The 19,417-nt window shown below is 48.6% G+C and overlaps 2 protein-coding genes across 2 annotated transcripts; both read left to right on the forward strand.

The window, feature by feature from the left end:
* Positions 1 to 6,134: 6,134 nt before the first annotated feature.
* LOC119326500 (protein DCL, chloroplastic-like) lies at positions 6,135 to 9,763 on the forward strand. The gene is made up of 3 exons (XM_037600135.1): positions 6,135 to 6,828; positions 8,952 to 9,066; positions 9,503 to 9,763. Exons 1-3 carry the CDS (start codon positions 6,431 to 6,433, stop codon positions 9,674 to 9,676), a joined length of 687 nt encoding a protein of 228 aa, XP_037456032.1. The 5' UTR covers positions 6,135 to 6,430; the 3' UTR covers positions 9,677 to 9,763.
* A 4,015-nt stretch (positions 9,764 to 13,778) lies between these two features.
* LOC119322935 (ferredoxin--nitrite reductase, chloroplastic) lies at positions 13,779 to 17,033 on the forward strand. Its single transcript, XM_037596478.1, has 4 exons — positions 13,779 to 14,272; positions 15,207 to 15,561; positions 15,663 to 15,951; positions 16,051 to 17,033. Exons 1-4 carry the CDS (start codon positions 13,861 to 13,863, stop codon positions 16,786 to 16,788), a joined length of 1,794 nt encoding a protein of 597 aa, XP_037452375.1. The 5' UTR covers positions 13,779 to 13,860; the 3' UTR covers positions 16,789 to 17,033.
* The last annotated feature ends 2,384 nt before the right edge of the window (positions 17,034 to 19,417 follow it).

Below are 19,417 nucleotides of genomic sequence, written 5' to 3' on the forward strand. Positions count from 1 at the left end.
CGCAAAAAGAGTTACGTCGAATAGATCTCCAAGAAGATCGAGGAGAACTTTGTATTGAGATTCAAAGAGAGAGAAGAAGCCATCTAGCTAATAACTATGGACCCGAAGGTATGTGGTAAACTACTCACAACTCATCGGAGAGGCCTTGGAGATGATGTAGTGGCCCTCCGTGGTCGATTCCCCCTCTGGCGGAGCGCTGACAAAGGCTCCAAGATGGGATCTCGCGGATACAGAAGGTCACGGCGGTGGAAATAGTTTTTCGTGGTGCTCCTGGATGTTTTCGGGGTATGTGGATATATATAGGAGGAAGAAGTAGGTCGGTTGACGCTCGAGGGGCCCACGAGGGGGGGCACCCACCCCCAGGGGGCACGCCGGGCACCCTCGTGGCCGCCTCGTTTGTTGCTTGACGTCCACTCCAAGTCCCCTGGATTGCGTTTGTTCCAAAAAGATCGCTCTCAAAGGTTTCATTCCGTTTGGACTCCGTTTGATATTCCTTTTCTTTGAAACACTGAAATAGGCAAAAAAAACAGCAATTCGGGTTGGGCCTCCGGTTAGTAGGTTAGTCCCAAAAATGATACAAAAGTGTAAAGTAAAGCCCATAAACATCCAAAACGGGTAATATAATAGCATGGAACAATCAAAAATTATAGATACGTTGGAGACGTATCACACCATAGCGTAATGGTGTGTCCGAACAGCGTAACCGTACTTTATTGGATATCGTGCGATCTATGATGACTCTTACTGATTTACCGCTATCGTTTTGGGGTTATACTTTAGATACAGATGTATTCACTTTAAATAGGGCACCATCAAAATCCGTTGAGACGACATCTTATGAACTGTGGTTTGGCAAGAAACCAAAGTAGTCGTTTCTTAAAGTTTGGGGCTGTGATGCTTATGTGAAAAAGCTTCAACCTGATAAGCTCGAACCTAAATCGGAGAAGTGCATCTTCATAGGATACCCAAAGGAAACTGTTGGGTACACCTTCTATCACAGATCCGAAGGCAAGATATTCATTGCTAAGAATGGATCCTTTCTAGAGAAGGAGTTTCTCTAAAAAAGAAGTGAGTGGGAGGAAAGTAGAGCTTGATGAGGTAATTGTACCTTCTCCCAAATTGGAAAGTAGTTCATCACAGAAATCAGTTCCAGTGATTCCTACACCAATTAATGAGGAAGCTAATGATGATGATCATGAAACTTCAGATCAAGTTACTATAGAACCTTTTAGGTCTTCCAGAGTACAATCTGCACTAGAGTGGTACGGTAATCCTATTCTAGAAGTCATGTTACTAGACCATGATGAACCTACAAACTATGAGGAAGCGATGATGAGCCCAGATTCCGCAAAATGGCTTGAGGCCATGAAATCTGAGATGGGATCCATGTATGAGAACAAAGTGTGGACTTTGATGGATTCGCCTGATGATCGGCAAGCCATAGAAAATAAATGGATCTTCAAGAAGAAGACTGACGCTGACAGTAATGTTACTGTCTACAAAGCTCGACTTGCTACGAAAGGTTTTCGACAAGTTCAAGGAGTTGACTATGATGAGACTTTCTCACCCGTAGCGATGCTTAAGTCTGTCTGAATCACGTTAGCAATTGCTGCATTTTATGATTATGAATTTGGCAGATGGATGTCAAAACTGCATTCCTGAATGGATATCTGGAAGAAGAGTTGTATATGATGCAACCAGAAGGTTTTGTCGATCCAAAGGGTGATAACAAAGTGTGCAAGCTCCAGCGATCCATTTATGGACTGGTGCAAGCCTCTCGGAGTTGGAATAAACGCTTTGATAGTGTGATCAAAGCATATGGTTTTATACAGACTTTTGGAGAAGCCTGTATTTACAAGAAAGTGAGTGGGAGCTCTATAGCATTTCTAATATTATATGGGGATGACATATTGTTGATTGGAAATGATACAGAATTTCTGGATAACATAAAAGGATACTTGAATAAGAGTTTTTCAATAAAAGACCTCGGTGAAGCTGCTTACATATTAGGCATCAAGATCTATAGAGTTAGATCAAGACGCTTAATTGGACTTTCACAAAGCACATGCCTTGATAAAGTTTTCAATAAGTTCAAAATGGATTAGTCAAAGAAAGGGCTCTTGCCTGTGTTACAAGGTGTGAAGTTGAGTCAGACTCAATGCCCGACCACTACAGAAGATAGAGAGAAAATGAAAGTCATTTCCTATGCTTCAGCCATAGGTTCTATCATGTATGCAATGTTGTGTAGCAGACCTGATGTGTGCCTTGATATAAGTATAGCAAGGAGGTACCAAAGTAATCCAGGAGTGGAGCACTGGACAGCGGTCAAGAACATCCTGAAATACCTGAAAAGGACTAAGGATATGTTTCTCGTTTATGGGGGTGACAAAGAGCTCGTTGTAAATGGGTACGTCGATGCAAGCTTTGACACTGATCCGGATGACTCTAAGTCGCAATCCGGATATGTATTTATGTTGAATGGTGGAGCTGTCAGTTGGTGCAGTTCCAAGAAGAGCGTCGTGGCGGGATCTACGTGTGAAGCGGAGTACATAGCTGCTTCGGAAGCAGCAAATGAATGAGTCTGGATGAAGGAGTTCATATTCAATCTAGGTGTTATACCTAGTGTATCGGGTCCAATGAAAATCTTTCGTGACAATACTGGTGCAATTGCCTTGGCAAAGGAATCCATATTTCACAAGAAAACCAAACACATCAAGAGACGCTTTAATTCCATCCGGTATCAAGTCGTAGAGGGAGACATAGAGATTTGCAAGATACATATGAATCTGAATGTTGCAGGCCCATTGACTAAGCCTCTTCCACGAGCAAAACATGATCAACACCAAGACTCCATGGGTGTTAGAATCATTACTGTGTAATCTAGATTATTGACTCTAGTGCAAGTGGGAGACTGAAGGAAATATTCCCTAGAGGCAATAATAAAGTTGTTATTTATATTTCCTTATATCATGATAAATGTTTATTATTCATTCTAGAATTATATTAACCGGAAACTTAGTACATGTGTGAATACATAGACAAAACATAGTGTCCCTAGTACGCCTCTACTTGACTAGCTCGTTGATCAAAGATGGTTATGTTTCCTAACCATAGACATGTGTTGTCATTTGATAAACGGGATCACATCATTAGGAGAATGATGTGATGGACAAGACCCATCCGTTAGCTTAGCATTATGATCATTACAGTTTTATTGCTACTGCTTTCTTCATGACTTATACATGTTCATCAGACTATGAGATTATGCAACTCCTGAATGCCGGTGGAACACCTTGTGTGCTATCAAACGTCATAACGTAACTAGGTGATTATAAAGATGCTCTACAGATGTCTCCGAAGATGTTTGTTGGGTTGGCATATATCGAGATTAGGATTTGTCACTCCGTGTATCGGAGAGGTATCTCTGGGCCCTCTCGGTAATGCTCATCACTATAAGCCTTGCAAGCAATGTGACTAATGAGTTAGTTGCAGGATGAAGCATTACGAAATGAGTAAAGAGACTTGTCGGTACCGAGATTTAACTAGGTATGATGATATCGACGATCGAATCTCGGGCAAGTAACATACCGATGACAAAGGGAACAACGTATGTTGTTATGCGGTTTGACCGATAAAGATCTTCGTAGAATATGTAGGAGCCAATATGAGCATCCAGGTTCCGCTATTGGTTATTGATCGGAGATGTGTCTCAATCATGTCTACATAGTTCTCGAACTTGTAGGGTCCGCACGCTTAACGTTTGATGACGATTTGTATTATGAGTTATGTGTTTTGATTACCGAAGTTTGTTTGAAGTCCCGGATGAGATCACGGACGTGATGAGGAGACTTGAAATGGTCGAGACATAAAGATTGATATATTGGAAGGCTATATTCGGACATCAGAATTGTTCCGGAGAAGTTTGGATATTTTCTGGAGTACCGGGAGGTTACCTCCCGGGGAGTTGATGGGCCTTAGTGGGAAGGAGAGGCAGCAGCCAGGAGGTGGCAGCCCCCCAAGCCTAGTCTGAATTGGACAAGGGGTTGGGGGTGCGCCCCCCTCTCCCTTCCTTTCCCCTTCTCCTTTAGGTGGAAACCTACTAGGACTTGGAGTCCTACTAGGATTCCCCTTCTCCCGGCGCGCCTAGCTTGGCCGGCCGGCCTCCCCCTCTCTCCTTTATATACGGGGGCAGGGGGCACACCTAGAACACAACAAGTTTTGCCTTAGCCGTGTGCGGTGCCCCCCTCCACAGTTACACACCTCGATCATATCGATGTAGTGCTTAGGCGAAGCCCTGCGCCGGTAACATCATCATCACCGTCGCCACGCCGTCGTGCTGACGGAACTCACCCTCGTTCTCAACTGGATCAAGAGCACGGGGGACGTCATCGAGCTGAACATGTGTTGAACACAGAGGTGCCGTACGTTCGGTACTTGGATCGGTTGGATCGCGAAGACGTTCGACTACATCAACCGCGTTACTAAATGCTTCTGCTTTCGGTCTACGAGGGTACGTGGACACACTCTCCCCTCTCGTTGCTATGCATCTCCTAGATAAATCTTGCGTGATCGTAGGAAAATTTTGCAATACTACGTTCCCCAACACCCGATACTTATCGGGTGACCGGAAAGGAGTTTCGGGCACCCTCAGCAAAAATATGGGCCTTATGGGCCAAGTGAGGGAACACACCAGCCCTAGTGTGCCCCTATAGAGGCTAGCCCTATGAGGAGGAGAAGGAAAGAGGGGAGGGCAAGGAAACTATGGATTAGGATTCCTACTTTCTTCCCTCTCCCCCCTCTTTCCTTCCCCCTCGGTTATATATGGTAGGGGGCGGCTCGGGAGGGACTCCAAGTAGGATTCCTCCTACTTGGGCGTCTCCTATGGCTTCTCCTCCTTCCCTCCCACCTATATATATGAGGAGGGCGGGCGCCTAAAACACACCAGACAATTGCCTAGCCGTGTGCGGCGCCCCCCTCCACAGTTTATACCCCCGGTCATATCTTCGTGGTGCTTAGGCGAAACCCTGCGAGGATCACTTCACCATCACCGTCACCACGCCGTCGTGCTGACGGAACTCATCTACTACCTTGACGTCTTGCTGGATCAAGAAGGCGAGGGACGTCACCGAGCTGAACGTGTGCAGAACTCAGAGGTGTCGTGCGTTCGGTACTTGATTGGTCGGAGCTAGAAGAAGTTTGACTACATCAACCGCGTTGTCAAACGCTTCCGCTTGCGGTCTACGAGGGTACGTAGACACACTTTTCCCCTTGTTGCTATGCATCTTCATGGATAGATCATTGTGTGTGTCTAGATTTTTTTATTTTCCATGCAATGTTTCCCAACAGAACTGCAGTACAATAGCTAGTTTGATGACCTGGTTTGTTCAAAACCATCAGAATGCAATTCAGAAAAGCACCTTCCTTAGCTATTATCAATGCATTGCACTTACCTGAATTGTCAGGTACGGATGCACAGAAGTCAAGGGCGCCAACCCTCACCTGACCACGCGCCCTGGCGAGGTGTCCTCCATCCTCCCGCACGAGCACAACGGCCGCCTACTCATCCTCCGATGCAGCCGTAGCCATCTCCGTCGCCGACAAGGGCGCTATCGTGCCAGACGTCCGACAGGGCTAGGACCAGCAGAGGCCGAAGAGGGCTGCCAACGGCGCTGGACAGAATGAGAGTGGCTGGATAAGAGGAGTTCACTTTTTTTTTAAATTTAGCCAACTAAATAAAGGATCGCGGGCTGAATTCTAAAAGTATAAATCATTCAAGAAGAATTCCCACATGTATTTATATAGGGAGTACCTAGAACTCATCTAGATGAGATATAATTTGGTCTCATTCATTTTGAAAACAAGAGCAGATACAACCCACGTCAGTATACACGCATCTTATAGCATCATATCCAATGGCTATAAAAGGTGAATGAGACCAAATTGTATCTCATCTAGATGAGTTCTAGCAAAACTGATTTATATAACACGTATCCCAAATCTGTTCGTCGTGTATTTAGAAAATATTCAACATGTGTCAAAAACCAGTCCGAAGTATCTCGAGCCTTTTTCCCCTCGGCCTCACCGTTGCACTTGCACGGCATAAAACTCTGGGAAACGAAAACGCCAACGAGGCCGAAACCCCGGCACGCACAGGCACAGCACTGCGGCGTGGCGAGACCTATCCACTCCCCTCCATGCACCATCGCGGCTCACTCCTTCCCAGCCACACTACCCACCACCACGACACCAACGCGCCACGCTCCACCCGACGCCGGGGGCAAAGCACCCCGACCAGCGCCGCCACCATCCTCCGGCCGCACGCGCAGCGCGAGGCCACGACCCGCCACGGCGCGGCGCGCCCGTTCTACCATGCGGTGACGCCCGAAGCCGCCACACCGAGCCGTTCTGATTGCCTCGCCGCCGCACGCACATGCAGTTCCCCCCGTCGCCCGCGCGCCCCATGGCCGCGGCCGTCTCGGCCTCCGTGCCCGCCGTGTCCTGCCTGCGACTCGTCCTCCCCGGCTTTAGCGGCCTCGTTCACGCCTCCCTACTCTCGAGCCGCGGCCGCGCCCGCGGGGTGGCGGTGAGGTCGGGCGCAGCCCCGCCCGACCCGGCGGCCATGCTGCGCCGGCCGGCCGCCGCCACGACAGCCGCGGAGGAGCGGGAGGCCGACGCGGACGCCTCACTGGGCTCTCCGGTGGACGACGAGCCGCCCGAGGAGGGGCGGAGGAGGGGGCCCGAGAGGGAGTGGGTGGACTGGGAGGACCTCATCCTCGAGGACACCGTGCCCCTCGTCGGCTTCGTGCGGATGATACTCCACTCCGGCAAGTAGGCAACTTTTCCCTCTTCACCCTCTTGTCTATTGTTCGTCTTAATTTCATTTGCTGGTGAAAATTTAGTCAAAATAATCTTAGCATGGCAGCACCTGTGCATCATATGTCTTGGGGAGAAATTTCGTATGTAAATGTACTACTGTAACCTGATGCAATTTGTCAAACACATGGTGTGCGAACTGAACTTATCAACATGGAATGTCAATAGCTGATCCCTCTAATGGATGCTTTGAATGTTTAGGCACAATTAGACGACTGCCCATAGGACTAGATGTACACTAGAACTAAGTTCAAGGTGAATAATGGCGGCATGTCTATAACCGGTTTGGTGCTGGACAGAAAATTCACCTATGTATAGATTACTAGGCATCGACTTAGTTGAATGTAACGGTTTAATGGTTGGTTGTGCAAGTTGTTTGTGATACCCCAATCGGTTGGATCAGAATTCATGGATGCAGACAATGAAGGATTTGGAAAAGGTTGAGAGTTCACATAACAGGGTGAGAATTCAGAGTTTCATTTCATCATTTGACAGATAATGTTCAGCCATTTCAGCCCCATATATTGATTCACGCACGTAGGCTTACAGATGGTCCCTCTGTCCACGTACACCACACACAGCTCAATGAGCCGTTTTTTGACCCGGCTCAATGAGCGTTTTTTTGCGTGGATTACTTCATCCTGGTCCAGCCCCTGGTAAGTTGGCTCTTGCACCCAAGACAGTCCATCACCCTGATCACTGCTGCCGTGGACTGTCGTCTTCATGTCTCCCATGAGTATGGTCATGGCGGAAAGTACCAATGGCACAGGCTCGACATTGTTCTAATCTAAGCCATACCTATAATTGCTAATTATTCTGTTGGGGTTTGCATGAGTTTGCTAATTTACCATGTGACAATTGTGGTAAGCAATCCAAACAATTAAAAAAATTTATATTATTACAAACTAGTGAGGAATATTCCCGCAAAAAAAAAGCTAGTGAGGAATTAATGGGATGACATAGGCAGACTGATAAAATTTCGCCGTTAATCATTAAATGTATATCCACGTGCTTTTAAAATGTTCGACATCTTATCACCTAATGCTTGATTAAACATTATCATTTTCTCAGTACATATCTGCTGGCAAAATTCTGTAACATCTTGCTTCCAGGAAATAGCAAACCTTTTACAAATTTTGTAAGTATTAATAATAAAAATCTGAGGATGCTCCTTCCTTGCTGGGAAACATAAGGGGTAGACTGCAATCTGCAATACAAATAATCACGGGGCCTCAACAATCATAAACTAAGTCAGTTAATTCATACACACAGAATGGTGTCATGTGTTTGTATCACTTGATGCATGTGTGGAGGGATGCAGACAACCAATTAGAACGTGATGTTTCTAATATACTCCCTCCTTCCCATAATATAAGATGTTATTACAACCAATATTCTCACATATTGGTTGTAATAACATCTTATATTATGGGATGTAGGGAGTATCGTTTATCTGCCCAAAAGACTAGCAATAACAGGAAAATTGTATCTATCTTGTTTCACATGCCTTCCAGATTCCATCAGACAGAAAAAAGAGACTTGAGAATACTTTGATCAGTTACACACACTATCCAAAGCACAGGAGTGTTGAGAAAATTTTGGCCTGCTGTACATGTCTGTGCATACAATCAACCCGAGCACGATACACCTATCTAGTGCTTCCTGTCATAAGCATATAACTAATTTAATGATGTCAGTGCATTATTGTAAGAAGTAGGAAATGTCATTGTTGTTTAGAACAGATGTTGTCAGTTATTATGGCTTCTGACTGATGAACTTCAATAAGTCAGCAGCTGTCATTGTACCATTTGGTTATAGTATTATAAGGCGTGTCATGTGTTTCCATGGTCTCGCAGCAATCAGTAGGCTCCAAGTGAGAACACGGCTCTATAAAATACAAGAATACTACTTCTCTTAGCTTTTTTTGATCTAATCAGATTCTATTGTGTTCATATTTTTTATAGAGAGAAGCAAGAACTTTGCTTGCACATTTTTGTTATATCAGTTATATTCGAATAACAGAGTAACTGATATTATATATTCGAATAACATAGGAACTGATATTAAAACTTTGGCAGGTACTCAAGTGGTGAGCGGTTGAGTCCTGAACATGAAAAGGCAATTCTTGAACGATTGCTTCCATACCATCCACAATGTAAGAAGAAAATTGGATGTGGTATCGACTACATCACGGTACGTACTCCAAACGAATGTAGCAAAAGAATTGCTGAAGTTACTGTCTTTGCACTTCTTTTTTAAAAACATTGTGTTAGCACTTTGTAGGACAGAGAAAGTTAATTTGTCAGCTTCATATGTCTTCTTGGTCCCGAGTCTTGAGCTTGGACTTTCTGTAACCCTTCTAAATATATGTCTAGTTGTAGTTTGACATTCTGTTGCCCTGATGTGTTAAGGTGATGGTCTCATGCTGCCAGCGAACTCCAGAATGATTGTTTTATCTGCTCTGATACCAATCTCCAAAATTTTAATGAAAAACTTAGGTGTTTGCCTGACTTTTATATGGTGCCAGATGCCTAGCTCTTGAGTCAGATTTCTTTTTGCCAGGTCAAATGTGGTTCTGATCTGGTCCATTTGGGAACCAACTAACGTTTAGTACTATATGATTTTGCAGCTAGGGTTGCATCCAGAATTCGAGAACTCAAGGTGTTTGTTTATAGTTAGGACGGACGGCGAGCAGGTCGATTTTTCTTTCTGGAAGTGCATCAAGGGCCTGATAAGAGAAAAGTACCCATTGTACGCGGACAGTTTCATTCTCAGACATTTCCGCCGGAGGCAGGACTACTGAACTAGCGACCCGTACGGTTGTTTTCGTGTAATATTTCTGCGATTTTGATTTTGTCCACGTGCCTTAATATCATGTGATTTAGCATTCGTCCAAAATTCGTTTGGAATGGCCCGCCCTACAGTTTTCAATGGGCTCAGCATAGTCACATAGTTTGCGGCATTCTCACAGTTGCAGATGAGCCTTGGCCCTTGGGTGCTCTTCTTGGTATGAAGCTAGTCTTGTGAAGATCGCAGAAGGTATTCCCTCCGTTCCAAATTACTCGTCGTGGTTTTAGTTCAAATTTGAACTAAAACCACGATGAGTAATTTGGAACGGAGGGAGTAATAGATATGTGGTTTATCCCTCGCTCGGCTTTTTCTACCCATTGCCAGGGCTGCATCTGCGTGCCAACGAATCAGTCTGAGGCTAGCAAGGGAAACATGTCAATGGACGTTATTTCCAATGCCAACCCGATCGGCGATCTTTTGTGTGATCTTGCGCTGTGCCTTGTGTTATTTCCATATCAATTCGGCGATCTTTTGTGATCTTGCGTCGAGCCTCGTGATTTTGTTCTGAATCAGTTTCTTGCCTTGTGCCTGAATCTGTGTGCAGAACTGCAGATTATATGCCTGCAACTGACTATTTCTTTTTGTAATACCACCCAATGGGAGAAGTCAAATCCTGCCACGTTGGTTCCAGCTGAAATGCGCGGGCTGCCAGACCGCACCTCCCTCCGTTCCGCCCCAACGTTGCCAGCGCCGTGCTCACAGTGCCCAAGCTGGGAAAAACACAAGTGTGATGCTTTATTGCCTTTGGAGAAAACAAATGCTGTGTTTCTTCTAGTCGTGAAAACGTGCGTCTCTCTAGCCTCTAGGCGCAGACTTTGCTCACGCACGGCGCAGGCAGGCTGCCCGGCTCGTGGACCTCCCGGCCGGGGAGGGGAGGTTGGTGTCGTCCAAGAGCCGCTTGCTGTCTCTCGCCACCACCGAAGTAGACAGAAACGCAGGTGAATCGCCCTTGCACACGCGCCAAAGGACAAGGGCGTGGCGTGTGGCTTCAAACGTGCGGACGCTGACAGATTTGGCCTGCCTACGAGTAACCTAAGCTAAGCCACAGGAGATACGGCATTTAATTCCCGGGATCTCACCAGGTGTTTCTCTTTTCACGCAAGATACTAGCCGGACAACATTTCGGGATTGCCGAAGCCACCCTAGATGTCTTCATCGTCGACGGAAACATCTTCTCTCACTGAAAAGTCTAAAATGAATTCAAGATAACACGAGTATTAATGTCAAGTTTACTACTTGAACTCGATTCTATCACAAAGCCTAACCATCTGAGCTATGCTTATTTCGCCGATCTCATCAGATGTTAACCACCCAACGAACTGACACACAGCTGCCCGACGAACTGACACAGAACTGATAATAACGAACACATGCCAGCTTGCCTCCCGCTAATCTCGTTCCGGCCCGGTCCGGTTCGGTCGGAGGCGAAAGACGCAGCGGCACGTCTCTCCTCGCTTGCCCGACCCGTGCATCACCGGCGGCTGACCCGACCCGACCCGACCGGACCCGACCCTTAGGGCGTCCGACGGGCCACTTCCTCCCCCTGTGATCTTGCCGGTGCATCTAGACCAGACTCCGCTCTGCTCCGTTGCCGTAGCCGCTTGTTTACGATATCGCACTTGTTTTATGCGGTCCCTCTGCACCCTCTTGGCTCTAAACTAATCTCTGCCTTTCTAGTCAGCTCCTCCCCCACATGTTAGCCGCGTACGTCCGTGCAGCGCAGCCGCGATGACCGATGTGCCCCTCCGTTGCCCCTTGGGCGTCAGCCAGAACAGGCTGATGATTTTTGGGGACGGAAGGGCGGCCTTGCGTCTGCGGCCGCTGTGCGTTCCGGTGCTATACGACGCCGTGACCCGTCCCTTGGTGGTTTCTTAAACTTCTTGGGACATTCCCGCTGTATCTTTGTAGGGTTTCTGACATTCCTAGGCCGGTTAGACGGGTCGTTTGCCGCCACGATGGCTGTGGCCTGTGAGTGCTAGATATCACGCGGATGTTAACAAATGTGCAGTCAACATCGGAGTCCTGGACGGACGGTTGTAAGCCATTTCTCCACCCTGCCTTCAAAAAATGGTGTTTTTATACTCCAACCAGTTTTACTTGGGGTTTTATTTAAACGGGAACGCCACGATCTTTTTCGATAGTAGAAAAATTCATTGGAAGTACAAAGCACCCCTAGAATAATATAAAGTTACACTGGGGTCTCTACATTATTACCGTCGTTGGAATGAGCCGCCGACGCGCCGCTGTTGTTGCTCCGTACCAGAACCGGCATGACTTTGTCGATGTGTGCCTCAAAAGTCTTCATGCACGTGCCCATAAGAACCATCACGCTGGAACCTCACTCGTCACCGTTGAACTCTTGAATTGATTCAAAGCACCTGACACCAAATCTCTCCATCGTGCATGCATGGCAAGCAACCCTAACCTCATCGTCCCAAGGGGACGACAAGAATCTACACCAGAGTTTCGTCGACCGTCCGGACGGGTGAGCTCGACGATGGTTGGCGTCTGGAAGGCCTACTCGAAGAAAAAGCATTGCCATTTGTCTGAGCATCACACCTGCGAAGACTAAGGGCCTGTTCGGAACCTCTCCTTGCTTCCGCAAATATGCAAATCTAGCTTCTCTCGCTAGCTTCCAACTTCCCCCGGTGACCAGCGAATGTTCGGTTCGAGCGGCAGTTTCTCCCAACATGCGATGGCCTGGCAGAGTCCTTTTGGCCTGTTCGGCAATACTTTGAGCCAGCTAAAACTAGCCCATTTGGGAGCCATCTGTGAATAACAATCCATGACGGTCGCACCCTTTAAGGCCAGTTCTTTTCGACGATTCTCCCAGAATCGCCCCCCTCCTCAGCTTCTCCCAGAATCGACACTCCATATAATTTTTTTACAATCCTATCTAGTTAAGGTCTAATTAGTTAGGATTGTAAAAAATATATGAAGTGGCGATTCTGTGAGAAGCTGAGGAGGGGGGCGATTCTGGTAGAATCGACCAAAAGAACTGGCCCTTAGTCCCGGTTCGTGGCACCAACCGGGACTAAAAGGTCCAGACGAACCGGAACAAATGGCCCACGTGGCCCGGCCGCCCCCCTGGGCTCACGAACCGGGACCAAAACCCTCTTTTCTACTAGTGTGACCATATTTGTGAGAAACAAACGATTTTCGAGTTTGTTGTAGATTATCTTCGTCGATACTCGGCAGGTGCAACCACTTGGAGACAATAGCTCACGTTATATTCAACTAACTTGAATGACTGTCTAACACTACGGTTTGTGAGACCTGAGTTGTTGCGTGTAATCTCCATGGAGTTTGGCTACACCATTTTTTTATCTTGTATACTTTGCAGCAAAATGGTTGGGTGCACCATCCAATATAGAAGCAACGGCTGTCAATTATAATATAGATGAGTTTATCGCTGCGTGAAATATTGGTTATCCTTTGATAATTTATTCAAGCGCATCCCTCATTTTGTTTGTAGAAACGTTTTTTTAGTCTTCAGATAGATAGCACACTCGAAAACTAATTGAAGCGAGCTGTCCCAAATCACAATTGTAGCTGGTTAAGGTTACAACCACAGCTATATTCAAGTCCTGCTTTAATATAGGTTGCGTTTATTATTTAGTGATTAATTTTTTGGCGAAAATATTATTTACTGTTTATGATGATCTCATTTGTTTAACTAGTTTGAATCTATCTTGGCTTGGTTAATGAACGTTTTTTGTCGCTGCAGAATGTAGAATAAGTTCAGCAGGACTTAGCCGTGGTGTAGAAATCTCAAAACCTCAGCCTGAGCCCTAGTTTCGAATTGTTAACCATGAACTTCCCATTTGTTTTCGATAAACTTCCCATTTTATGCCCGGGGGGATAAACCTCTCTTGGCAAACGTAAACGGACGAACGGCACCCGCCGGGGCGCGCGCGGGCACATCGGTAAATTTGGCCCCGGTGACGGCCATGCCGCGCAGCATCTGCCCTCTTGAGCTCTCCAAGGGCCAGAAACGCCACCGCATGCCCCTCCCTCCCCACGCTATACAACCACACGCACCACACCCATGGCCACCACCACCACCACCACCATCACCGCCACAGCGCAGCAGCAGCGGCACCACCACCCCCACCCCCACCACCACAAGCAGCGGCCATGGCTTCCTCGGCCTCCCTGCAGAGCTTCCTCCCGCCCTCGGCCCACGTGGCCACGTCGTCGTCCCGGCACCGGCCCAACCGCGCCCGCCCCTTCCAGTGCGCGGCCGTCTCCGCGCCGTCGTCGTCGGCCGCCTCGCCGTCGGCCTCGGCCGTCCCGGCGGAGCGGCTGGAGCCGCGGGTGGAGCAGCGGGAGGGCGGCTACTGGGTGCTCAAGGAGAAGTACCGCACCAGCCTGAACCCGCAGGAGAAGGTGAAGCTGGGCAAGGAGCCCATGGCGCTCTTCACGGAGGGCGGCATCAAGGACCTAGCCAAGCTCCCCATGGAGCAGATCGACGCCGACAAGCTCACCAAGGAGGACGTCGACGTGCGGCTCAAGTGGCTCGGCCTCTTCCACCGCCGCAAGCAGCAGTGTATGCCCCTCCCTCTGCTCCGCACCATCGGGAAATCCATCGTTTACTTGTTCAATAATGCATCTGCGCTTCAGCCTTTCTATTCTTGATCGATGCACGTTCGAGCTCCATGATTGGAGCACACTCCGAAGTTTTCGTGAATTTTCAATCGCGCATGCACCTCTAAGCTAGCTTGCTCATGGGGAATGAACGTACTGTGCATTCATTCAATAATCACTCCATCTCCATGTGCCCATGTTCCTCCTAACCTCTACATAATCTTGGCAGAATCAGTGGGAAGAATTGACATTTTGTTTCCGCATGCATATCGAACCATATTAGACTATATTGCTAGGGTGATTTAACCACAAGTTTTACTGCCAAATTGGTATTCATATTCCTACTCCATTTGCAACTTGCAAGTACCCTCTCGGCGGCAGACTATTCTGTGATCCAACCGTCGCATTCATTAGTATCTTAGACTAACACTGATGCAGCCTTTTTAGTCGGCGTCTAATAAGATACACCTGAAGAGCCAAGGGGCCAAAGTATCTTGGACTAGTCTGGGGTCATATTAGTTTTCTTCAACCACTCGGTGTGTGATACTAGTCGACTTCCTATTGGTTGGTTCATGACACGTACGCACAGAGTTGCCATGACAGCGCATATTGAAATTTGTACCTTGCTGTCAAATGCAACAACAGAGTAGACCGAGCATATTCTACAAGAATATAATGGTTTTTTATCAGACACACATGGTGTCTTTTTTTCTCTTGCAAACGATTCCTTTTGGGGTTTATCCCAAACCAGTGGCTCCAAACCTGCTCCTTTTTTGGGCCATTCCTTTGGTTCTTTCCTGCAAAAAGAGCGAGACATTTTCTGACTGGGACCCACTTCGATCTAAGTCGACTGGAAAAATGCTGACGAACTGAAGCGTGTGTGTGTGTGCATGCAGATGGGCGGTTCATGATGCGGCTGAAGCTGCCCAACGGCGTGACGACGAGCGAGCAGACGAGGTACCTAGCGAGCGTGATCGAGAAGTACGGCAAGGAGGGCTGCGCCGACGTGACGACCCGGCAGAACTGGCAGATCCGCGGCGTGACGCTGCCGGACGTGCCGGAGATCCTGGACGGGCTCCGCTCCGTCGGCCTCACCAGCCTGCAGAGCGGCATGGACAACGTGCGCAACCCCGTCGGCAGCCCGCTCGCCGGCATCGACCCCCTCGAGATCGTCGACACGCGCCCCTACACCAACCTCCTCTCCTCCTACATCACCAACAACTCTGAGGGCAACCTCGCCATCACCAACCTGTACGTCATGTTTTGATCTTGCACTGCGTTGGTGGTGACCACGGTCGAGGATTGCCACTGACTGACATGCCGTTCCTGCCGTATTATCTTTGTATCAACAGTCCTAGGAAGTGGAACGTGTGCGTGATCGGCACCCACGATCTGTACGAGCACCCGCACATCAACGACCTGGCGTACATGCCGGCCGAGAAGGACGGCAAGTTCGGGTTCAACCTGCTGGTGGGCGGGTTCATCAGCCCCAAGAGGTGGGGCGAGGCCCTGCCGCTCGACGCCTGGGTCCCCGGCGACGACATCATCCCGGTCTGCAAGGCCGTCCTCGAGGCGTTCCGCGACCTCGGTACCAGGGGCAACCGCCAGAAGACGCGCATGATGTGGCTCATCGACGAGCTCGTAAGCTTCCCCCAAACTCTCGAAACCAAACGGCATAAATCTTGGTTGATGCGTATGTATGTGGTTCTGAACTTCTGGCGTTTCGGCGACGCAATGCAGGGGATGGAGGCGTTCCGGTCGGAGATCGAGAAGAGGATGCCGAACGGCGTGCTGGAGCGCGCGGCGGCCGAGGACCTGATCGACAAGAAGTGGGAGCGGCGTGACTACCTCGGCGTGCACCCGCAGAAGCAGGAGGGTCTCTCCTTCGTCGGCCTGCACGTGCCCGTCGGCCGGCTGCAGGCCGCCGACATGTTCGAGCTGGCCCGTCTCGCCGACGAGTACGGCTCCGGCGAGCTCCGCCTCACCGTGGAGCAGAACATCGTGCTCCCCAACGTGAAGAACGAGAAGGTGGAGGCGCTGCTCGCCGAGCCGCTGCTGCAGAAGTTCTCGGCGCACCCGTCGCTGCTGATGAAGGGGCTGGTGGCGTGCACGGGCAACCAGTTCTGCGGGCAGGCCATCATCGAGACCAAGGCGCGGGCGCTGCAGGTGACGCGCGACGTGGAGGCGCGCGTGTCCGTGCCCAAGGCGGTGCGCATGCACTGGACAGGGTGCCCCAACAGCTGCGCGCAGGTGCAGGTGGCCGACATCGGCTTCATGGGCTGCCTCACCAAGAACAGCAGCGGCAAGATCGTCGAGGCGGCGGACATCTTCGTCGGCGGCCGCGTCGGCAGCGACTCGCACCTCACGGGGGTGTACAAGAAGGCGGTGCCGTGCGAGGACCTGGTGCCCATCGTCGCCGACCTCCTGGTGGAGCGGTTCGGGGCCGTGCCCAGGGAGAGGGAGGAGGACGAGGAGTAGGCCGGCTAGGAGCGCCACCGGCTGATCTCCTTCTCCCGATCTCGATCGCCTCTGTCGTCGGCTCGTCGCGCACGCAGAGATGGGCTGCGGCTGATGTAAAGTAGGCAATGCCATGCTTCCATGGCACACGCTTGTACCACGTTTTTGGTTTGTTGTCGGTGCCCAGAGTTTTCCGGTTACGTTACAGGGGATGATTGAATTGGTGATATAAATAAGAAGCAGATTATATGTAGCTGTTCCTGTCAGTTCTTCTTCAGTCATGTGCTACGGTGTGCTGTTGCTAGATTATGCAGTTCAATCGGGAGCTCAGCATCGGGATTGGGAGAAGTTGCTCAGTGTTCACGGCTTGGTAGTGCTCTTTGGACATCGACATGTATCGGGGTTGCACATCAACTTTGCCAAGTGATCGGTGTCAGCGTGTCGCGCATTGGCTGCCCGGTGAGCAGGCTTTAGAGGCAACATTTGGTTCTGAAGTGTGAGTTAGCTCCTTTCATGGTCGGATCCTCTGAATCCCCTTTGCACTCAGCAAGCCATCGAGCGAGGCGTTCCAGCCCTCAGGCCATCTCCAACGCCGTCCATCGGAGCATTTACAGCCTGACCCCGCATTTCCTTCCTAAACGCATGTAACATCCGTCTAGTCTGTGCCCAGTCACAAAAAATTGACCCAACCAGACCCTGCACTTAGCCCTCTACGTCTGGATTGTCCGGCACCCCTCATATCGATATCAAATGTAGGGACGATATGAGGGCGCCTGGACGCGACTGGGCACCCTGCTCCTGGTCACAGCGGTCGCACCTACAGCCACCTAAAGCATGTTTCTGAACTCATGGCGGCAAGCTTCTCAAATCTCAACTGACAGAGATTTTTTATTTTGCTCATCGAAATTTTACGACACATTGTGATACAAAAATACCATGGAAACATCAATGTTCCGTTGGTGAAGGAGCGGTGGCGGAGCGTGACGAGCAATCACTTCAGGATTTTCGGCAATGCACATTCAATGGGAGGAGACGTTTTCGTCGACGACGAGGTGCCTACGGAAGTAAAATGCGCGCAAAAACAGATGCAACTCAGTGTCTCAGAACAAGATATATACTCCCTCTGTAAAGAAATATAAGAGCGTTTAGATAAAGTAGTGATCTCAATGCTCTTATATTTGTTTACGGAGAGATCTTATATACATATGTCTATATAGTTCGTTCATGGAGATACATACCTGGACAATTACTATTATCAAGTGCTCCATAGCCAGAACATATAACAACTGAAATAAAAATTCAAAAAGCATTGTCACCTCTTCTCTGAATCAAAACATGTTCAACACTACTAAAAAAGCATAGCACAAAAATCATCGGATGATCTGAACATGTACTTCATGGATACGTCAACATAATCATGAGGACCTTGCTTTTTCCCAGACACAAAAATCATGGATACTTCAACATCACTGAATCATTTTTATTCAATTGATTTTTAAACATAATCATGAGTACCTTGCTTTCTCTCAGTCACTCGCAGTTTTCATCCTGTCTCCTTCAAACCTCGGCAATCGACAGACGGCAGTGGTGCGCATAAGGTAGAAGCAGAGTCTGTTGCAATCCATCGATTCGTGTTGTGCCTCTGCCGTTCTGCTGAAGAGGTTGCACCGAGAGAGTCGATTCATCTAATCAATCAACCAGGTCAAGTTCACGTCTACGTGTAATATGTCTGCGTGCTATTGTAGACCAATCCAGGTGCCTGGGTGCTAGCTTTCATGTGCTAGCTTGCACGTATGTACAGCTCGTGTGCTGATTTGATCTAGTGGTCGAGAAACCAATAAGGAGGAGGAGAGACGAGCGCGCCTGTGCGCGCGTGGGAGATAGACCATGACTATCAATTTTCTTTGTGCTAAGCAAAGAAGATTCATAGTTACGGTCCATCTTCTTAACAAAGGGAGCAATGATGACCGAAACTTATTTCTTCCGCATGACCCGGCCATTTAAGCCTGTCGATTAGCTGCTCACGTGACGAGGTGGGACTAAACATCCGAAACTAAAATGTTAAGTGTGAGTAATTTTTTTTTTTTTACAGTCCCGCCGGCCCAACACGAACGTGATGATCGATGTGCATGTCTTTACATATATTAGGTGTTTTGGATATAGAATTTGTGGTTGCAAATGATAAAATTTGAGACTCACCCGGTCACTATCTGCGGGTGCGTTCGCGGACGTTTAAGGGTCCAAATTTACAGGTTGCGGATGTAGATGCCAACGAACCATTGGTAAACGTAGGCAATGCCATGCTTCCATGACACACGCTTGTACCACGTTTTTGGTATGTTGTCGGAGCCCAAAGTTTTTCTGTTACGTTATGGATGATTGAATTGGTGAGATAAATACAAATTTACTATTTTACAGTCGGTTGTTTTTCAATTCGCCAACATTCAACTCTTTGTTAGTCTGCTCTTGTCCGGAGATTCGCGCTCGGAGGTTTGGTTTTCGGGCCGGTTCTCACTATCGGGCGCGGTTTTCTGTCCCAGCCCGTTACCACTGCGCCGGCCCGACCCCTCTTTGGTTTTTTTGTCCTTTTTGAATTTCCGGCGTGGTTTCCCCTTTTCATTTTAGCGGCACGGTTTTGGTAGAGAGAGAG

The sequence above is a fragment of the Triticum dicoccoides genome, chromosome 6B (genome assembly GCF_002162155.2).
Source record: "Triticum dicoccoides isolate Atlit2015 ecotype Zavitan chromosome 6B, WEW_v2.0, whole genome shotgun sequence".
NCBI lineage: Eukaryota > Viridiplantae > Streptophyta > Magnoliopsida > Poales > Poaceae > Triticum > Triticum dicoccoides.

What these genes read in the sequence shown, in the direction of transcription:
- LOC119326500 (XM_037600135.1), top strand. Translation starts at nt 6,431, where the DNA reads ATGCAGTTCCCCCCGTCGCCCGCGCGCCCCATGGCCGCGGCCGTCTCG. An exon ending in ATGATACTCCACTCCGGCAA is followed by an intron (nt 6,829 to 8,951) that starts GTAGGCAACTTT and finishes AAACTTTGGCAG; the next exon opens with GTACTCAAGTGGTGAGCGGT. An exon ending in GTGGTATCGACTACATCACG is followed by an intron (nt 9,067 to 9,502) that starts GTACGTACTCCA and finishes ATGATTTTGCAG; the next exon opens with CTAGGGTTGCATCCAGAATT.
- LOC119322935 (XM_037596478.1), top strand. Translation starts at nt 13,861, where the DNA reads ATGGCTTCCTCGGCCTCCCTGCAGAGCTTCCTCCCGCCCTCGGCCCAC. An exon ending in AACCTCGCCATCACCAACCT is followed by an intron (nt 15,562 to 15,662) that starts GTACGTCATGTT and finishes TTGTATCAACAG; the next exon opens with TCCTAGGAAGTGGAACGTGT. An exon ending in TGTGGCTCATCGACGAGCTC is followed by an intron (nt 15,952 to 16,050) that starts GTAAGCTTCCCC and finishes GACGCAATGCAG; the next exon opens with GGGATGGAGGCGTTCCGGTC.